General features: G+C 42.9%; 1 protein-coding gene across 1 annotated transcript in view; it reads right to left on the minus strand.

Annotated features, from left to right (window-relative positions):
* Positions 1 to 20012, minus strand: part of TP73 (tumor protein p73) — an 88969-nt gene that overhangs the window by 62809 nt on the left and 6148 nt on the right. The window contains exons 2-3 of the mRNA XM_018576886.1: positions 9516 to 9611; positions 5593 to 5713 (exon numbers count right to left, since the gene is read on the minus strand). Coding sequence (XP_018432388.1) covers positions 5593 to 5713; positions 9516 to 9574 — 180 coding nt within the window. The 5' untranslated portion in view covers positions 9575 to 9611. The remainder of the gene's footprint in view (positions 1 to 5592; positions 5714 to 9515; positions 9612 to 20012) is intronic.

The raw sequence follows: 20012 nt of genomic DNA on the forward strand, positions 1-20012 counted from the left end.
GAACCGTGGACTCAGAAGGGCGGGAGGCAACGGGGGGGGGGGGGGACTAGGGCTCATTATTCAATAAACCACTGCGAAGGGCAAGGATTAAAAAAAAGGTGCAGTAAACGGACAGAACCAATCAGATTTCAGCTTTGATATGTGCCATACATTCAGAAATTTGGTGATATTGCTTCTCACACATATCACATGATGTGATACAGATAAGACTGATGGCTTTATGGCTCCGAGTGACTCTGGCCATATCAGTGAAAGGTAGAGTAAAGATCTGAGATATAACCCAAAACATCAAGAGCCACCATACAATCAAAGACTGACTGGCTGGCTGCTGTGAGTTAATTGACATGATTACAAGACTATGGCAGGACTTGAGGATTAGTGTGACCATATCACAGGGTACATATGCTTGTTGAAAAATTTGATTCTTCCCTCAAATGAAGGGTGGTAGGGCAAATGTTAAAGCCCAACTCTTGCCTTAGCAATTATTTATTGCGCTTTTGTACAACATCCCTACTGCAGTGCAAACGTTCCTTATACTTTCCTCCTTCTAAACTCCACACCAAAGTAGAGCAGATCAGTCCTTCAGACAATGGGTGATGGGTAACTTCCAAGCCGGATGATATTCAGTCCCTTCCTCAGGTGCCTGGGTATCAAGGACACCCCCTCTACTCTCAAGCATCATCATCATGCGCTTTGATATAACGTCCCTACTGCAGTGCAATCTTTCTTTATTCTTTCCTCCTTCTGTGCTCCACACCAAAGTAGAGCAGATCAGTTCTTGAGACCATGGCCGAAGAGTAACGTCCAGGCTGGATGACATCCAGTCCCTATCTCAGGTGCTGGGTGTCAAGGACACTCCCTTTACTCTAAAGCATCATCATCATGACAACAGCAGTGCTACAAGTTTACCTTACATGCTAATGTAGCCAGTCCCATAGTTTCCACTCCCCTTGAGTGTCCAGCTCATTGATGCATTGATGATAGGGGAGTCATGTGCTCCCCTGTCATTTCTCAGTCAGCATCTGCTTTCTCCATGTATTGTAACAGGCCACGTAGGTGAGCTGTAGCACAAGTAGGGTGTCCTTCTGACTCCTCCATCTGGTGGTCACAAGTATGTGATCTGATAAGACCCTGTGATATAGGATTGCAGCAAGGTAGAAAAAAAACGTTTTATTTTCAGGGGGAACACAGGGGGAGCTTCGATGATTATTGTACTGCTTGCCTGGAAATTGGTTTTAGGTGTGCCTGTGCCACTTTAGTCTATTTGATGAGTCTTAAAAAAAAAAAAAAAAAAAAAATTTTTGGGTTTGGGGTTAATAAAAGGAAAAAAAAAAAAAAAAATATGTTGGGTCTTGGAGTTACTAAAGGATAGACAGATATCTTTCATACCGTCCTCTACGGACATTAGACCCCATTCACACCAGATCCATTGAAATCCATATTTCAACGGATGCCAACGGAAGGGAACTAAAAAAAGAAATGGGTGTGAATGGGACCAGTTCACACCATTATGTTCCATTGTGTTATGTTGTGCTAAAAAAGTAGAACGTGACCTACTTTTTTTCAGTGCAACGTAACACAACACAGCGGTGTGAACTAGCTCCATTTATTCCCATTAATTTTTCGGTGCCCTTAAGTTTAAGGTGCCCATACACCTGCCGATTATCGTACGATCGTATGATAATCAGCAGGTGTATAAGCAGCGTGCGACCACATCTACTGTACGATCGCACGACTTTCATCTTCTTAGCACGCTCGAAAACCCACCGAAAATCGTATGATTTTAAGCGGGTTGGTAGCGTGCTCGGAAGACGAATGCCGCACGGGCTGGTGTGCGCAAGCGCACACTGCCCGCTCAGCACTGCAATCATCGGCAAGCCCTCCTCTCAGCGGGGAGGGCTTGCGATGATCGCAAGTACGATCTTCCTGTCCAAGATGGGCAGATCTTACGAAATTTTAATGACCTTACAACCATTGCACAACGAAAGTCGTGCGATGGTTGTAAGGTGTACGGCCAGCCTAACAAACAGATCGCAACCGATCAGAAGGTACAATCACAAGTCAATGGACCCTCCATTGACTTACGATTACCCTCCAATTTTGGTGTGAATGGGCCTTTAGAGTTAAGCCGCCCATTAATTTTGAATTAGCTGCCAAAGCTCCTCCGCTGCACGTTTTTTTACCGCGATTCGCGCGTTTCCGAAGGCTACTTGGCTGTATCCCAATGGAAACGCGCAACAAAACGGCCCAAAGTAGTACCTGTACCTTTTCAGGCGTGGGCCGTTTTGTAGCGCGTTAGGGACGGGCGGAAATACGCCAAGGTGGGAACGAGACCATTGAATACAATGGGATTTATATTTTTGAGCGTTTTGTAGAGCGTTCGTCGAGCATAGAACGCGCTACAAAACGTTCAGGTGTGAACGAGGGCTAAGAGTTATCATCTTGGGTGTTAAAACATTAGTTTTGGGGAGTGATAACTTTGTTAAATTATCCTTGGGACAGCACAGTGGCTGAGTGGATAAATGAGTAGCATCATGCCGATGGCACGGCTTAAATTCAGCTAATCACTTAAACATTTCATTGTATCAGTCATGTTTTTTTCCTGGTTCCCTCAGCTATGACATCATTGTCTTAGCAAAGTCAAATTGTGTTTTTTGGTCTACATGTGGCCCCCTTTCCTCTTGGACAGCCAGGAGCACGTCTCCCAGAGGCAGAGGCATTATGGGATTTGTAATTTCACCACAGCTGGAGTGCCGAGGTTACCTGCCCCTGCTCTATATAGACATAGTCAAGAGGTTCAGATGTTGCTCAACCAAACAGTAGAAGGGTAAAGATGTGTGATCCAAGCCTAGCCATATACATTTAGGGTTCTCTCATTCAGTCCAGCTGATAAACAAGTGTAGAAGGGGAAATCTCCTCTGCTGGCTATTGTACCCAGACAGCCACTGGCACCCATGGCTGCCTGAATAACCCAGCAGTGACTACATCTAATAGGATGTGGTCACGATAACAGTTTTTCACCCGGCTCCTTTGATTTTAAAATGGGCTTTTGTGGAGTTGGGTGGTACTGACAGACACCTACAGTTTGAATTTTGGCCAATTTAGCAGCATTCTGATTAAATTCGAGCAGTGTAAGGCCGGCTTAAGCAACTCTGACTGTGGAATGATTGTTCCACTAACCCATTTACTATATCCAAAACTGAAAAAGGAAAGATAAAGATTTGGTTTTAGATACACTTTCATTTTTCTTTATTAAGCACGCTGGCACTACATAAAAGAAAAAGAAAAAAAACAGCTATATTTACTGTCGTGCAAGATATTATAGATTATACAGGCTTCCCATAAAAGTCAAGCCCTGGCATTAACCCCGAGATTAACTCCAGCCAGAGACAAATTACCTCACAAGGAAAGCACGGGCACATCTCAATTTTGGAAAGTGATGCACACTGAATTCTTAAAATAAAAAACACAAAAAAATGTATATAGCATGTTTGCTTTGAACATCCAACAAGTCCATACTGAGTCAAATCACAATTCGAGTTATTTTTGTCGGAGTTCTAAAGGTACAGGTGTGTGTGCCAACTCTGCGTGTTCAAGCAGAAACTTTTCTCAGGTATCTCAGAATTACTTTGCTCACCGGTGGGAGTTTGTGCCAGGTTCATGCTTGGACAAGGTCCTGTCTCTGTGCTTATTGCCTTTTGTAGGCCTTAAAGCACACACGACGCCCACATCTGCTGCAGGAAGCCATTTTCTGTGAAATGTAAGCTATGGAGCACATGTAGGTAGGGGAGTGTGGCAGCTGTTGATAGTCCGAGGAGCATTGCTGTCGCTCCAACGGACTACAGGTTTGAGAAGGGAGCCAGTGATCCCGTGAGCACTAAATCACTTCATCATTGTGTTACCATTGTAAAGAAATGAGCACTCTTTACTACTGGTGCTATAGTAAGTCACACATAGGACCAACATGTCCTCTGACATGGACGCCTGATGCTATCTTGGAAAGCTTGTATCTAATTGGACATAGAGTTCTCCCAAGATTTCAGCTGCGATCTTGGACACAAGGCAGCTATATATAGCCCTTGCTGTGATCCAGAGGGGCCCTTTGAAGCAGGGAAGTGTGGAGCTAGGGACAGCACCCCCCTTGTTAAGGACAGCGAGGCCTTGCCCCTCAGTTAGAGAGGGTTGAAGCCCTGGACATGGGAAGGAGCTGGTGAATTCCTAAGAGGATGTGAAAATCTGTGGCCACACAGATTTTCACATCTGTGCTAACACTGACCAGCTGCTAGAGGGGTTACTATACCAAGGGGATTCAGTCCATCAATGCGTCATGCAACTTCCTGGATGTAAAGTCCTGTTTCCTTCTATGTTACTGCTCCCTGTAACGTGCCTGCTGTTCTGAGGTGGAATAGAGGAAGTAAGCTGCATTTCTGTACACACCATTTTCTGTTGATAAAATGCTGAAAAGAAACTGTCGCCCAGGGCCAACCCTATAATGAGGGAGCCTGAGGCTGTTGCCTCAGGCAGCAACTCATGGGTTATGTGGGCACTGCCTGCCGCCTTCTTTCTGGCCAGAGTATCACAGGTTGATAAGAGTCAGGCAGGGTAGATGTGTAAGGGCTCTGCATCTCCCTGTCTAGCACTTAGCAACCTGGAACACTCTGGTCGGCCTCCTGCCTAGCTCTTGGCAACCAGTGACGTCATTGGTTGCAAGGAGCTGGGCAGGATGCCCTTGTCTGCGTCTTGCCCAGCTGCACCACCAGGAACCGCCCCTCCCCACCTCAGGCTAAGGATGATGCTAAGGACACCCCTGGTGTCGCTTGCTCCCTTAAGACCCTGCTACACCATAAGCATCCATTACACACATTCCTGTCAAAAACTGGAGAAAACCATATTGAAAGCTTGTCCAATGTTTCAGAGATGGCGCTAGTCTTTAGTGCCCTAGTTCTCAGTACAGGGATGTAAAACATCCTAACAAAACCCTAACATTGACCTATTCCTAATGTTGAGTGGAGACCAATACCCCCACCTAAACCCTAACATTCAATCTATGCTATACCATTAGGGGTCATTCACAACAGATACAATTACAATTCAAACAATACTGCATGGGATCGCACATTTGTGGATAAATTAATTCTGATCATTTCACATGAGCTCTTCTGTTACTCTGCTCTCTCCTCCTAGCAGCAGCATTCACCTTAGCACAGGAGCATTGCAGCACAACTGGCTCCTTGTGCTGCTTCTCCCTCTCCCAGAGTAAGCTCTGCTGTACAGGGACTGTGATAGATGCTAGTCAAATTCAGGTACTTACACTGCTGCATTTAAAAAAATCAATTTCATGATGTACACACACAGAGTTACAGTAACAGTTATATCCTAAATCTGCCCGGAGAGGAGTTTTAACCTAATCTCTAACACCTAACCATACCATAAACATAACATAGACGCTCAATTTATTTCAACTCAAACTTGAAAAATTTGGCTGCATTTCCATTGTGATCTGCACCACTTTTTTTGTTTTAACAAATCTGCACCATATCCCAGCAAAATGCCATCACTGATCACCGTGTATGGAGCCCACACCGCACTCACCATGATCGACTGGTTCATGTTCCTCATCTGGTAGACGTCCATGTTGATCTCTGTCCGGTTGGGAACGTCTGAATTGGAGTGACTTGACTGAGGCAGGTCAAAATAATTGCTGTCCGGTTCCCTGGAAGTAAAACAAGATGTGATATATTTTATCTGTGCCCCAGAATCAGCATTTGATATTTTTTCCCAACAAGTTGAAGCCTAGACTGTTCACTTCTCCTGCCTTCTCCAAACACTTCACCCTTTTGTGAATAACCCTGTTAGTTTTGGATAGGGTAGGGAAGTACTAGAACTCTTGTTTGGGTTCAACTGTTGTCCATGGCTCAGTTAGAAAGATTTCCCCTCACTTCTTGTCCTGGGACAACCTTTTAACTAAACAGGAAGTGAAAGGAACTCTGCAACAGCAACACAGGCATGAGTTAAAAATGCTTTATTTAGGTTAGGTAGGGGAAGCCTAGAATCACTGCCAGCTTTTTATTGGGGTATTTTCCCTCAGTTTCTGTCTGGTAAAACATGTCCCCCAAAGCAGGAAGTAAGGAGAAATCTCTCCAATAAAGCCTGAAATTAAAGTAAAACCTAAAGTGGTTCTAACACTTCCCCACTCTATCCAAAAGTAGGAAAAAGAAATCCAGCTACAGATACACTTTAATATGTCTGTATTGACCATAATTCATGTAGGACATCAATGAAGTGCAGTATGCGAGTTGTACAGCACTGATTGTGTAGACGGGACCTTGTAAGTGAAAGGATTTGAGTCTCTGAAAGCAAACAGACACATTTTTCTTTTCATAATCTAAACTGAAAAAATGTAACTTAAAATTCAACACCTTGCCTTGGGAGACAAACCCTCTTTCCACAAGGCCCATTTAGGCCACATAATGACAAAATGAACATTGCCCGAGTGCATCACTTTTGAGTCACAGACCCGGAACATGCATGCTCCGTATCAATGTAGAAAATGGGACATTTCCTATCTCTATACTTATTCCAGAGCTCATAGAGCATTGCATGAGCATGACAGCCAGGAAACTAACAGTCTCAAGGATATATCAACAATGGCTGCCTCTATAGTCCTGTCATGACTGGTGTACTTTAAAACTAAATCTTATTAGCTTAGTGGATTTATTATTTTCTAGATTTAAAAAAAAAAGCAACCAGGTTCCAAAATTAACCCAGGTGTGGGCATCAATATACATTATAGTACAAATGTTTATGGACACCTAACCATCACACCTACACTATATTGCCAAAATAATGTGGACGCCCTTCTATATTACGGAGTTCAGGTGTTTCCAGTGAAGGGTACGGTTATGGCTACAGCATACAAAGACATTTTAGACAATGCCCATCATGCCGACATTACGGGTAGGCCCTACCCTGACCATGCCTTTAAATATGAGGGGCACATCCACTTGTGGCCCTGATCCCTGCAATAATACTTTTTTTTTCATTACTGTGCATGTGGAGTAACTAAGATTGATGCGTTCATCTTAGAACATAGCCCGGGACACAAAATCGGAGGGGCAAGATGCGGGACTGTCCCTCAAAGCCCTCCTTACCATCTTGTCTTGAATTGTATTGTTATTGTAATGTCTTCCTTATATTGTAAGTTCGGGGAAAGCCCTTTTCTGTTCCACTATGATCATGCACCAGCTCTGTATAGACATGGTTTGATGAGCTTGATGTGGAGAAGCTTGAGTGATCTGTATTGAGAGCCCTGACGTTTACCCCATTGAGCACCTTCTCCCCCATTTTCAGTACCTGGCCTTATTTGGCTCTTTTGGCTGAAAGCCTTCCCAGTAGAGTGGAGGCTGTCATAGCTGAAAAGGAGGGACAATTCCATATAAATACCCATGGTTTTGGAATGCGATCTCCAACAAGCTGTTATAGGTGGGATAGCCAGGTGTCCACAAAGTTTTCTGTCATATAGTGTACAGAAGAAGTTCAGCCAAGTTCAAATTGCATCTGATATAGTTATATAGATACAACATACTGTACGTTAACATTTACATTCCAATAAAATCCTGCAGGCAGTTTTCAGGTCTAATGTAAACTAATATTAAACATTTAATAACATCCAATAAGTCCTGAGAAGCTTCAACTTCTGACCCTGTCCTCTCAAGCCACTGATGTGGAACAATTATGCCGTTCAGAAGTTCTGACGTCATTGGCTGCATGCTTGTAAATGACAAACATACTAAAGCCAGAAACAGACAGGAAAAGTATAATTTAGAGGTTCAACAACGTCAACCTCCATATTCCTCCCTGTACAGGTTCCCTATAAATGCACCGATACCAGTTTTTCGGTATTGAGTACCGATATTTATCTTTTGGTACTTGCCGATGTCGAGTACCGATACCGGTACTTCTGCTAGCATGGAGCCAGGTTCCCAGGCAATCAAGAAGCAAGGTGGCGTGTCATTACCCGCAATCCTGCTTCTTGATTGCCCGGGAAGCCGGCTCCATGCGGTTTTGCGGGCTCGATGCTGATTGGCTGAGAAGCTGGCTTCCCAACCAAACACCGAGCCGGCTTCCCGGCCAATCAGCATGGAGCCGGCCAAAAAGCATGAAGCCCGCGAATCATTATGAGCCGCCCGGCTTCCAGATTGGCCGGGAAGCTGGCTCCATGTTCCCTCGCTACACTGCCTGTGCCAGTATTGGTATCGGAGCATTTGGAAGAGTACACATACTCAGTATCAGCACCAATACTAGTATTGGTGCATTCCTACATAAAAAGCTCAGGGTTTCTTGAAGTAGTGAATTCTGCCTCTTTCATCAAATTCTGCTGCCTATGTGCTGAACAAGTCTGCAGTCATTTAGCCCAACTGAATCTAGTGACGTTACTGAAGTGTTTCTGCGATTTGATACATATTGGTGATTTAGTTTCTAGATTGAAACCCTGCTTGGCGTTATACTGTTCCCCTACTAATGGCCTCACAGGTGTGGTTGGCTGATACAGCCTTAGCAGGGTACATCTGGAAACAAAATAGCTGCTGTAATTGAAACTAATTGAGAGTCTTGGCAATGTTAAAAGCACCCAGTAAACTAAGAAAAGAAGGACATCTCTATAGTCATTAAGTCTACAATGCATCTACTGTAACTGCACTTTAACAATCATCTCCCCCATTGAAAGCTAAACCTCAGGGAAACTGCTAAATACACAGATGATATACATATATGAGAGCTGTTTCACCTGCCAAGGGATTTTGTAATTCTGTCTATTCAGTTTTGAGATTTACGCAGCTCTGCCACAATGTAGAGCCAGCCTAGAGATCTGACTGCAGAAGAAACCACTGAAGGTCTCCTCCCTGCCCCCAGCCTGTGACTGGACAATGAAAGAGAAGCTGCGGATTGATAAGCTCATCTCTCTGTCACTCTTCTTTCTCCTCTTGTTAGCATGTTACTTGTTGGCACAGGAGCATTGCAGCACAACTGATTGCCTCTTAATACTGCTTTTTACTCTCCCTGTCTAAGCTCTGCTGCATTATGGGTGGCAAGATGCTGATAGTATGTCAAATTAGGTTACCTAATGAACACATGCCTGCATGACTTGGTGATGTTATATCTGTCTGTAGCAGTTTTAACTGAAAGGCAAACAGGAATCAAATATGCACTCAACCACCAAAATGGCTTACTTCACTGTCTAGCTCATACAGGTGCCCTTTATTATTGACCTAAAGTCAAATGTATTCAAATATATTTAGCTATCCCACAGTTCAAACTGGCCCAACATAACATGAAACGTAAATATCTGCAGCACAGAAACGTCCAAGCGCCTGAAGTATTTGTAAAGACCTTCTTTAGCTTGTTCTCTATTCCATTCGCCTCCGTGACTTCATTCCTGACCCTGCCCTGAACACTACATCCATTTCCTGCCAGTAATATTGGAATTTGAAAACAAATAAGCCGGAACTGAAACTTACAGGGTACTCCAGAGGTGCTCAAAAGTCGTCCCTTCATCAGCCGGAGAAGAATGGGACATCTTCACCGAGGGGGAGTCAGACAAAGGATAGATCACTCTGTGACCAGAACACAGACACAATTATCAGTAACACATCAGCATGCACAGACTCAACACACCGATTTATATGACCTCATTTACACAATCATATACACTGCATGGCATAAGGATTTTGGCTACCTGACCACCACAACGACTATATAGCCAATAGAATGTGGACACTCCTCAATATTAATAGGTTCAGATGTTTCCAGTGCAGGATACGGTTAATGCTACAGCATACAATGGCATATTGGACAATTGCGTTCTTCCATACTTGAGCAAAAAGTTTGTTGAAGGCCCTTTTCTGTTCCAGCATGCACTGTGCCCCTGGGCATAAAACCAATCCCATAAAGACATGGTTTGATAAGTTTGCAGTGAAGGTACTCGAGTGGCCTGCACAGAGCTCTAAAATCAAACATACTGAATACCTTTGAGAAAAATTGAAATGCCAATTGAGACCCAGGTCTTCTTATACAACACCCGTACATGGCATTCTAATCTTGTGGACAGCCTTCCCAGAAGAGAGGAGACTGTAATAATACATTCTATATCAGCGGTTGCCAACCTTTCGGACCTCATGGACCACTAAATTCAAAATTTTAAATCCCGTAGACACTAATATTAATTTTTACAAAATATTTATATATATTCTCATATTCTTTGTTTCCTCATATATAAATATATTCTCATATGTGTGTGTGTGCATATCTATAGATATCTATAGATATATCTATAGATATCTATATGCACACACACACACACACACTATATATATATGCACATACATACATACATAGGTGCCGGTGTGCCTGGTGCGGGTGGGCCCGGGTACCACCAGTTGGTGATCGCTGTTCTATATTAATACCTATGGTTTTGGAATGAGATGTCCAACAAGCCAATAGGTGTGCAGGTCAGGTGGCCACAAACCTTTGGCCATATAGCGTATGTTGTAATATCTCTAGTTAAGTCATATTAAAGGGACAAGTTTGACCAAAGATCTTAAAATACAGTGGAAACAAATATACTGGAACCACTTTACCTGGCACAAGTTCTGTAAAATAAAGCACACATACTGATCACCACCCATCTCCCATCCCACCCTTTTGCTTCAGACAACAAATGAAACAACACTTGAAAACGGCAGCTTATGTTACGCAAGCATCCCCAATCCTCCCCCCCCCAAAGTCTGCTTGGGGTCAAGAGCTGCGAGTACTGCTGCAGATTATTATTAAGCCCAGTGAATTTAATGTTACATATACCATTCATCCATACTGACACACTCAGCAAAAATTAACTGAGAAAGGTTTACTTAGCTCTTGTTGCCACCACTATTTCCTTTATGGATACGACTCCCCCTCCATAATGGTATATTGGTAGAGTGTACATCTTTGCTATACAACTATACATACAGGTTACTGGAAATGCTTTTTGTATTGGAATTTCTGTATTACCCACATGTATGACTTACAGTTGCACAGTGCCGCAGAAATTAATGTGTTGCAGAAGTCAACATGAGAAGACTAGGCAAGGGAGACTGAGATTTGCTGGACTGGTGATTCGGCGTTGAGATACTTTACCATTCAGACAGACAGAGTAGGTGTTGGGCATTATATAGCTATAGCTCCCTGTTCAGACCTTCAATCACAGCATATAGCATAAGGAAGTATTCCAGCACCAACTTCCTTTGACTGGATACAGAGTGCTGCAAAGCAAGCTGATGCTGGAAGGTATGACAGTATCCCAATACATTTCCTTAGGAAACCCCACCTTTTTACCATGACTACCCATTGATGCGACACCATGGAACACTTTACATGTAACACTTTCTTTAGCCCACAGAAAGCGGTCCCCATAATGATAGGGCTAGCTGGTTGTGTTTGACCCCCGACTGACCAAAGATTCCCAGTCCTCCCCTGTAAATCAATATGCAATATGTCCATGTCCTTCTTAGTTCCAAATCCCCTTTATTCCTACAATGTGCCAACAATCTCAATATGCACTATTTACTTAAAACAACGAATGCATTTAAGACCTAGTATCATTTTCTATTTTATTACATTTCTGGAAGAAAGTTGGTATTCTATTCATTTGCTACTGTTTATAGGATTCTTAGCTGGCAGCATGGCATGCTGGGTAATCTCACATGGCACCTCCATGATTAGAAGAGTGTGAGGATATCTCAGCAGGAGTCAATTACATTAAAGTGCTACCGCTTCCATCATGAGCTCAGACACCAGCAAAACCTCAAGAGGTCTGCGCCACATGGAAGACAGAATTAGAAGTTGTACTTCCCGTCGTTAAGATGTGCCAAGATGGACTAGCCTGGGCCTGTCCAGTGTTGGACATAATATGTCACTTTACTGCCTTCATATCTTACGCCTAATGCGTACGTTAGCCTGCCAAGAGGTCTCTGATTGGAAGATTTCACGACACGCAGGACGACGGCGGCTATCAGTCAGCACCCCGTTGAGAGCCCGAGTACACAAGCTAGGACTACGCTGAAGTATGAATGTTGTAGAGATCGCTTTAAAAGAAAAACACTCCTAGGATATAGTCCACTGTGAATGATTTGGTTGAGCAATTCAAAACAGAGTACAAAAGGATAGCGATAGCCCAGAATGTAATTTTCTTGGCGATTGTTTGGGATGTATTTTTCTTGACAACTGTCCTTGCCACCCGGAGATAGGTGCCAGCAATGTCTACGTGGGGCATAAACATTCACACTCAACCTACATGAGCATCCTCTAGAAAAACAGTGCGGCGGTCCCAACTACTAACCACCAGTTTATGCCACTGGGAAATGTCGATGGAGCAGCAACAATGTACACCATTTTATTTTTCCCTTTTTGGTTACCTTTGGACATCTATGTATAGATAATACAGGAAAACTGAATGGGGTACGGTGGAGGAGCTGCTGGAAGGAGTCACGTGACTCATCAGCTTCAGCTCTATGCAAAATGAATAGTTCTTATAGCTCGTTCATCACGCTCTCCAACAAAATTCTCAATTCTGCTCATATTCTATGGACATTGCAATGGCGTGACAGTGTTGGTCACATGGAACGGTCTCTAGATTGTTCATAGCAATGAAAGAATAAACTTTCAGTTGAAACAAAGTAACACCCTTCTTAGAGGCAAACAGCTATATACACAGATGAAATACACTGCCTGGCCAAAAAAAGTCCCCACTTGGATTTACCTAAGCAAATAGGCAACAGCTATAGGAGTTGCTTCAGTTTGTCAGGTATAGGTTCAGCACCGTTATAGGTCAGCTGCCGACCTGAATATACTGATTGACCAGGTTTTTCCATCAAATGGATTTTTTTCCTCCCTGATGGCACGGATATATTCCTAGTTGACAATGCCAGGATTCCTCGGGCTCAGATTGTGAAAGAGTGGTTCAGGGAGCATGAGACATCATTGTCACACATGGATTGGCCACCACAGAGTCCAGACCTTAACCCCATTGAAAATCTTTGGGATGTGCTGGAGAAGACTTTCCGCAGAGGTCCGGCTCTCCCATCATCACTACAAGATCTTGGTGGAAAATGAATGCATCTCTGGACAGAAATAAATGCTGTGACATTGCATAAGCATTTGGAAACGATGCCCCGGCGAATGTGTGCCGTAATCAGAGCTAAAGGCAGCTAAAGAAAAAATTAGAGTGTGTGACTTTTTTTTTGCCCGGCAGTGTACATATCAGGCAGCTCTTCTATCAGCCAAAAAAAAATGTATTTCTGTCCATGAAGTTGTAAAAACACAGCTCGGCCACACAGCACAGCCAGGGGAATGACCCAACCTACAGTTAAGAAACACAATGATGTCTTGTTCACCTCCAGCCTGCAAACTTGACAATAAAAGAGAAGAGGCAGACTGCTAAGGTCACCCCTCTGGTCACTCTGGTCTCTTTTCCTATTAGCATGTTCCTTGCCAAAATATTTACGTCTAGCACACCTGACTGGTTCCTAGTCCTTCAGTGCTGATGTAAAGGAGATTGCAAACGATGTGAAATTCAGGTACTTAAACTTGTTCTATTTATAAAATAAATCTATTAATGAATTCAAAGCTGTCTTAATTAGTGTCATTTAGATCTGCCTGGAGTTCAGCTTTTGGGGCTTACGACTTGCGTCACTTCTGCGGCTTTATGAAGGATCAGGCATGCGGCTTATGGAGAGCTTACAAGTATGACTTATCGGATACGGGTGCTCTATGTGTTTTCTAATGTCAGAAAAGATTGTAACAGAACCATATAATAGTCCTGCCTAGACAACTGATAATGGAAGTGTAAAAATCAATTGTGTTATGATCATGCTCGGCCTCTGTTGGCAATACAGTATGCATTAAAACTAAGCTGAACTCTGAGCACAAAGAATTTCATCTTAAATACTATATATTCCTCAGTAGCCACAAAGGATATCTATCCACTTTGTGTGTTCAGCAGTGGAGCGTAACTTCAAACTTCTTACCCGCTGGTATATGGTCCCATGAAATACAATGTCTCACCAGCACATCGAGGAAATGTGTCCAAAATGCCTTTATTCACATTTAAGTAGTTTGTCAAGAAAATAGCAACATTTCAGGGTCACTCAGGGTCCCCTCATCAAGTATATTACAACTAGGGTTGCCACCTGTCCAGGATTCACCTGGACAGTCCGGGTATTGAATGCTGTCTTCGGATTTCATGGCAGCAGAAACCCGGACACAAGATGTCAAGCAGACATGGGCAACCAAAATGAAGATAGGGGCTACTGGCCCCCCCACTGAAAACAGTCTCAACTGGGATATTTACATATTAATGGGTGGCGCTATTTACATATGAATAAGCTACGACTTATTCTCCCCAAAAAATGTTTGTGTGCCGCCTGAGTGTTCGGGTTTCGCTTGAAGAAAAGGTGGCAACCCTAATTACAACTGATAAAGGTGCACTGTGTGGGTCCATTTCTAAAACGTTGATATTTTCTTGACAAAATACGTCAACAAAAGCATTTTGGTTTGCTGATTATGTGTTTAGATGAAGCACTGAGGTCTTGAGGAATGCTCAATTAAGTTTTACTCGCTTAGAAGAATGTTGTATACATGTACAGTATATAGGAATACAGAATCATGCAGGAAAACATATAGGAAAACTTCCTGTGTATCATAGATAAGCATGCATGTAGAGAGACTAACATTGCACTATACTGCCATCTACAGCTCAAAAGACGCATTGCAGGCAGTAATACAATCAGTACATGTTAGGATATGCTGCTGCATTTCCAACACTGGTGACATATTGTACTTCTTCGATTCAGGTGACATCATCTGTGGCCACTTCAGCACCCATTTTTGCAAGGGGTATACTGGTCAGGAGCGGTGGGATACCTAAAGGAGTATATAGTTCCACATTGCCTGATTAAGTTTGTTACGGCACCCTCCAGGCACCCTCTTACACATACTGATTAATGTGCAAATTTAAATGTGTTTGGACCCCCTGGATCGGATATTACCTGCAACTAAGACCACTCGTTGCTGGTCCTATGATGCACTCATTTCCTACAGCACACTATACAAATAGGGCCCTGAACAACCTGGGCCCACCCTTCCGCCCAGTCCCTACTTGTGCTCCCCACCTTTTTTTCTCCTTCTGATACCTCAATCTTATTTCATCTCCTTTCTGTGATGTCTGACCAACTTTAGAGCCAACCTATCCCCTCCTAATAGCCACACATTCTAATCAGGTCCTGGGACCCATATGGATTTTCTTTTAGTTACAAGAGAGACGGCATGGGCCCCACTCTTTGATGTATACTTTATGATTGTATTATGGTGTATGACGGAAGTTGTGTCCCCTAGCCACTCTGTACCTTTCAGACTTCTGCAAATGTATTTGTTTTATTGTATTTTTGAAAATGTACTTAATAAAAATGTTTTCAAAACATATAAAAAGGTGCAAACATGTTATGAAAAAAAATGACAATTTGTTATGATACACAGTGCTTTGGGTCCAATTAGGGTTTAGATCTACTTTAACTATAACAAATAATTGACTACAATAATAAACAAAACTAATTTAGCAAATAAGCAGCAATTGTTTATCCAAATCTGCAAATTCGCTGGCTACCAGACATAAAATGAGACAATTCATCTAAATTTCAGTATTGTGCTGCCCCCTTCAGGTAGTATTCAGTATTGCATGTCAAACTTTAAATAATGAGGACCTATCCTGATAGAAATAAACTTCTTATATAAATGCTAGTTACCTGGCTGTTATCTAGCCCCTTGGCTTGAATACTTTCTGAGCCACTGGCCCAGGGAAAGTACACAAATCAGGAAAGTGGAAAACAATTAAGCAACCGTTAAATATTGATCAAAAGGGTCAGCATGATGGATAGGCAACTAGCATTTTCAGAGAGTTTCCTGAATTCCTGGAGCACGAGGAGAACCCCAAATTAAGCCCAGTGGAAGATCCTCTTAAGACATTTGGGCTGCTCTGCATTCCCTACAAAAGGGTAGTGGCATCACGCCCTGCAATGCAGAGCATGGAGGGGTAATGTAAGTATATAATCTATCTTTTTCTTTATCGTTATATTTTTGCAGTAATATTAAACAGCCATTTTTAGAAGATGGGGCCTGCACCTAATAAGCAAGACCTCATATTATAATAATGCAAGCTCCCAAAAATTTTTTTGTTTTGAACAGAGGCGAGGTGTTAAAATATCATCAAGGTGTCATTTACTGGCCTTTTAATATATTTCTTGAAGGCACAGCAGTATAAACACAGTTGAGTCATCTGATAATTGATACACGTAGGTATGTTGTGTGCTACAGATTGACCAAATGTGACAGTCGACTTTCATTTTTAATACGTAAAAGTCCTGTTATGAAGCCATTTCCATACACTCTACTAGACAGAATGATGACTAAGATATTTCCAGCACTCTTATGACCTTCCATGTCTGAGGTGGAAATGGGCTACACGGTGATAAATAAACCCCCGCGGCATCTTTTCTTTTATACTTTGTATCATTGTCTTTCTGATATCATTTTCACCACACAGTATGTATTCCCTATGGTGAGAGGGATCTCACATTTAGAGCATCCAGGGACTCTAAAGCCTCCATTCACACAGGAGTGGTTGTCCGTGTGTATTCGGCCGTACGAATATGCTCGGAAGCGCTCTAAACATAAAAAAAAATGCACTTTAATGTGCATTGTTCAGACTTTTGCGGTGGAAACTGCGTGTCCTGCAAAATAGTACAAGGGTTATTTCAGGGGCGGATTCTGCACGTTCGCGGCTATAGTAATAGCCTCAAACGACCTGAATCCGTGCAGTTGTAAAGATCTTAGCATTTGTGTGCCGTGTGGCCTTCCACGCGGAAAACCGCATGGGAAACGCAAGTGCTTTATGTGAATGGAGGCTTAGAAGTCAATGGCTGACTTTGGTGACAATACTCTATCTATAATTATAATATCGTCTGACCCTTAGGACCCAGTCACACCATCCAGACTGCGCTCCAGTGCATTTGGCCTCTGGAACGCACTGGAACGCAACCTGGCCGGCTCACTTTGTTTAGGGGCAAGAGGGGGCGTGGCGGTGCATTGAACTCAATGGCACCGCAGCCACGCCCCCCGCCCACGCTGCGATCGCCGGCACCCGAACGTGTGGCACATTAGTGTGTTTCTGGTCCAGTGCGATCTGCTAAAAATGCTGCATGCACTATTTTTTTTGCACCCACTGGAACACACTCTTGATGGTGTGACTGGGCCCTTACAGTAAAACCAACCTGTAATACAAGAAATATACAGTCACTGATGACATTAGGTTTTACCTAATTCTCCCATTCTTTCATACAGATTGCTGCAAAAACATTTTTTCCTTGAGGCACCTTCATAAATACTCTTACTTGTGTGATGTAGTTAAAGTGCATCGAAACCCGAAATCAAATATATAATACAGGTGAAACTCGAATAATTAGAATATCGTGCAAAAGTAATGGCAGTAAGTGCTGCAAAAGGGGCCCAAACCAAGTACTGAGTACATATGCATGCTTGTACTTTTCAGAGGTCCGATATTGTTCTATGTACAATCCTTGTTTTATTGATTGCATGTAATAATCTACTTTTTTGAGGTTGTGGATTTGGGGTTCTTGGGGTTTTCATGAGCTGTAAGCCATAATCATCACAATGATGACAAATCACGGCTTGAACTATCTTGCTTTGCATGTAATGAGTCTCTCTCATATATTAGTTTCACCTTTTAAGTTGCATTAGTGAAATAAATGAACTTTGCACGATATTCTAATTATTCGAGTTTCACCTGTATATTGCAGCTTACTAGTCCTTAGATGTGGTGGCTGCATTTTTTTTTTCCTTCTCTGGCTTTTTTATCCCTTTATATTCACCCGGTCATCCTGCCAGTAACACACTTCCTGTCCTAAGGTGACAACACTCACTCTGCACTGTATCTATGGAGGAGCAGCGTTGTGAACCAAGGACAGGAAGTGTGTTAGGACAAAAAAACAGCTCCCCCATCTCCATTACATAGAGGCCTGCTGCTTTGTAGTCCACAGAAGATGGCCGGCAGCATTGTTTGAGAACTCAGGAAGTTACAAGGACAATGGATTTCGGACAGACCTACAGGTACTTTTTTTTTTGCACCTGCAGGAAATATACTCAGCCTTAAAAAAAGAAAACAAATGCAGCTGTCACATCCAAGGCCCGGAAAGTTGCAAAATATTCAATTTTTGTTCTTCAGAAATAAATCAGTACAGTCCATGGCAATGCATTTTTGGGCAGAGGGGTTAACAGTTATATTCCTCAATTGTTCAACAGGAAGTCAGCTGTGTATAGCAAAATATTTCCTGACAGTATCAGAATCTAATCTAGAACAAATACTCCTACGCATTTTAAGTTTCTTTTACAATGTTGCAAATCGTTTTTGTATAAAAGGAGATGAAGATATAACTGTTCTGGCTCTTTAATGCTGGGCAACATGGAAGGCCTGTCAGATCATAGGGTGCAGGATATGGACGCGTTAGCGATCACATGCACTTAAGGCAAGATGAATCCAAACCCCTTAAGGACGTGCAAAGTGACCCATTTCCAAAATCACCATTTAACAGGCCAAGAAAAAAAAAAGTTTCCATGTAAAGTGTACAAACAACCTGCAGCCGAGGCCATGATTAAATGATATAAAAATAAATCAGTACATTGAGTGAATACGTGAGGAATGATACAACAGAACAGGAATTGAACAATGCTTACTAATCTACTGCTTAACCCCCCATAGGGGCTCACATTCCATTACACAGCAAAGTGACGACACCGGAAAAGAATTTAACGCTTTTCAGGTACTGGCCTTGCTGGCTATGAGGAGATGGCTAGAAAAATAACCAGAATGATAAGTCATTCGTTTTACATTAGCTCAAACTGGAGCAGTCAGAATCTGGACCAGCTGTGCATGGCAACCAATCAGTTTGCTCAGTTGAGATTTGAAAATGAAAGAAAGAAGCCGATTGGTTGCAATGCAAATCTTCTCCAGATTTTGTCTGCTCCAGTTTTGATAAATTCCGCCACTAAGCTGTATGTTACAGTGCTATTCATTTTGAGTGGCACCCCCAAATATGCTTTCAATGCCTCACCCTGTAATAGACGGGAGCATGGTATCAAGATAGATTCTGGCAGCATTCACCAGCCACGGTTGCCATGGCTGACAATGGGATTAGTTCCTTCCCCTAAAATGCTCCAGCAACACCCCTATAAGCCACTCAACCGCTGGTCTCAGCAATTTGCTCTTAGCACAACTGCTCTGTGTTCGCACACGACAACTCGAAGATGTGAAAGTGAAGGTTGATGATCTCCAGGAACATTGTTACTGTACATCAGAGGTAGCCAAACTCCGGCCCTCCAGCTGTGGTGAAACTACAAATCCCATGATGCATGTCTCTCCGGGAGTCATGTCTGTGGCTGCAAGAATCTTGAAATGCCTCATGGGACTTGTAGTTTCACCACAGCTGGAGGGCTGGAGTTTGGCTACCCCTGCTCTACATATATAGAAAGATTCTGTTTTATTCAGTTCAGCTGGCCATACACCAACTACTAGCTTTTGATGAACTGGCCGAAATTCGCAGAGTGAGTGTGGAGACCCTTTCGGTCGGCATCAGCTGATCGAAGGAGCCGGTTGGAAAATGTTTGAATGAACAGAGGCGGCAGTCAATGAAGATAGCGGGAGGTTCCTCGATCAATGCTCAGAAGTGTTGATGGAGGAATCTGTTATGTTTTCTTTGTTCTGCCCGCAGGTTAAATCAAAGAAAATATTACAATGTACGGGCAGCTTTAGACAGACTCTGCCAGGGAGACTTGCAGGAAGGTGAGAAGACCAGCCAGGGACCTCATATCGATAGTCTGGGCATTATAAGGATATCCCCCCCCCCCCCCCC

Source organism: Nanorana parkeri, unplaced genomic scaffold (genome assembly GCF_000935625.1).
Source record: "Nanorana parkeri isolate BGI_ZX_2015 unplaced genomic scaffold, ASM93562v1 scaffold5, whole genome shotgun sequence".
Lineage (NCBI taxonomy): Eukaryota > Metazoa > Chordata > Amphibia > Anura > Dicroglossidae > Nanorana > Nanorana parkeri.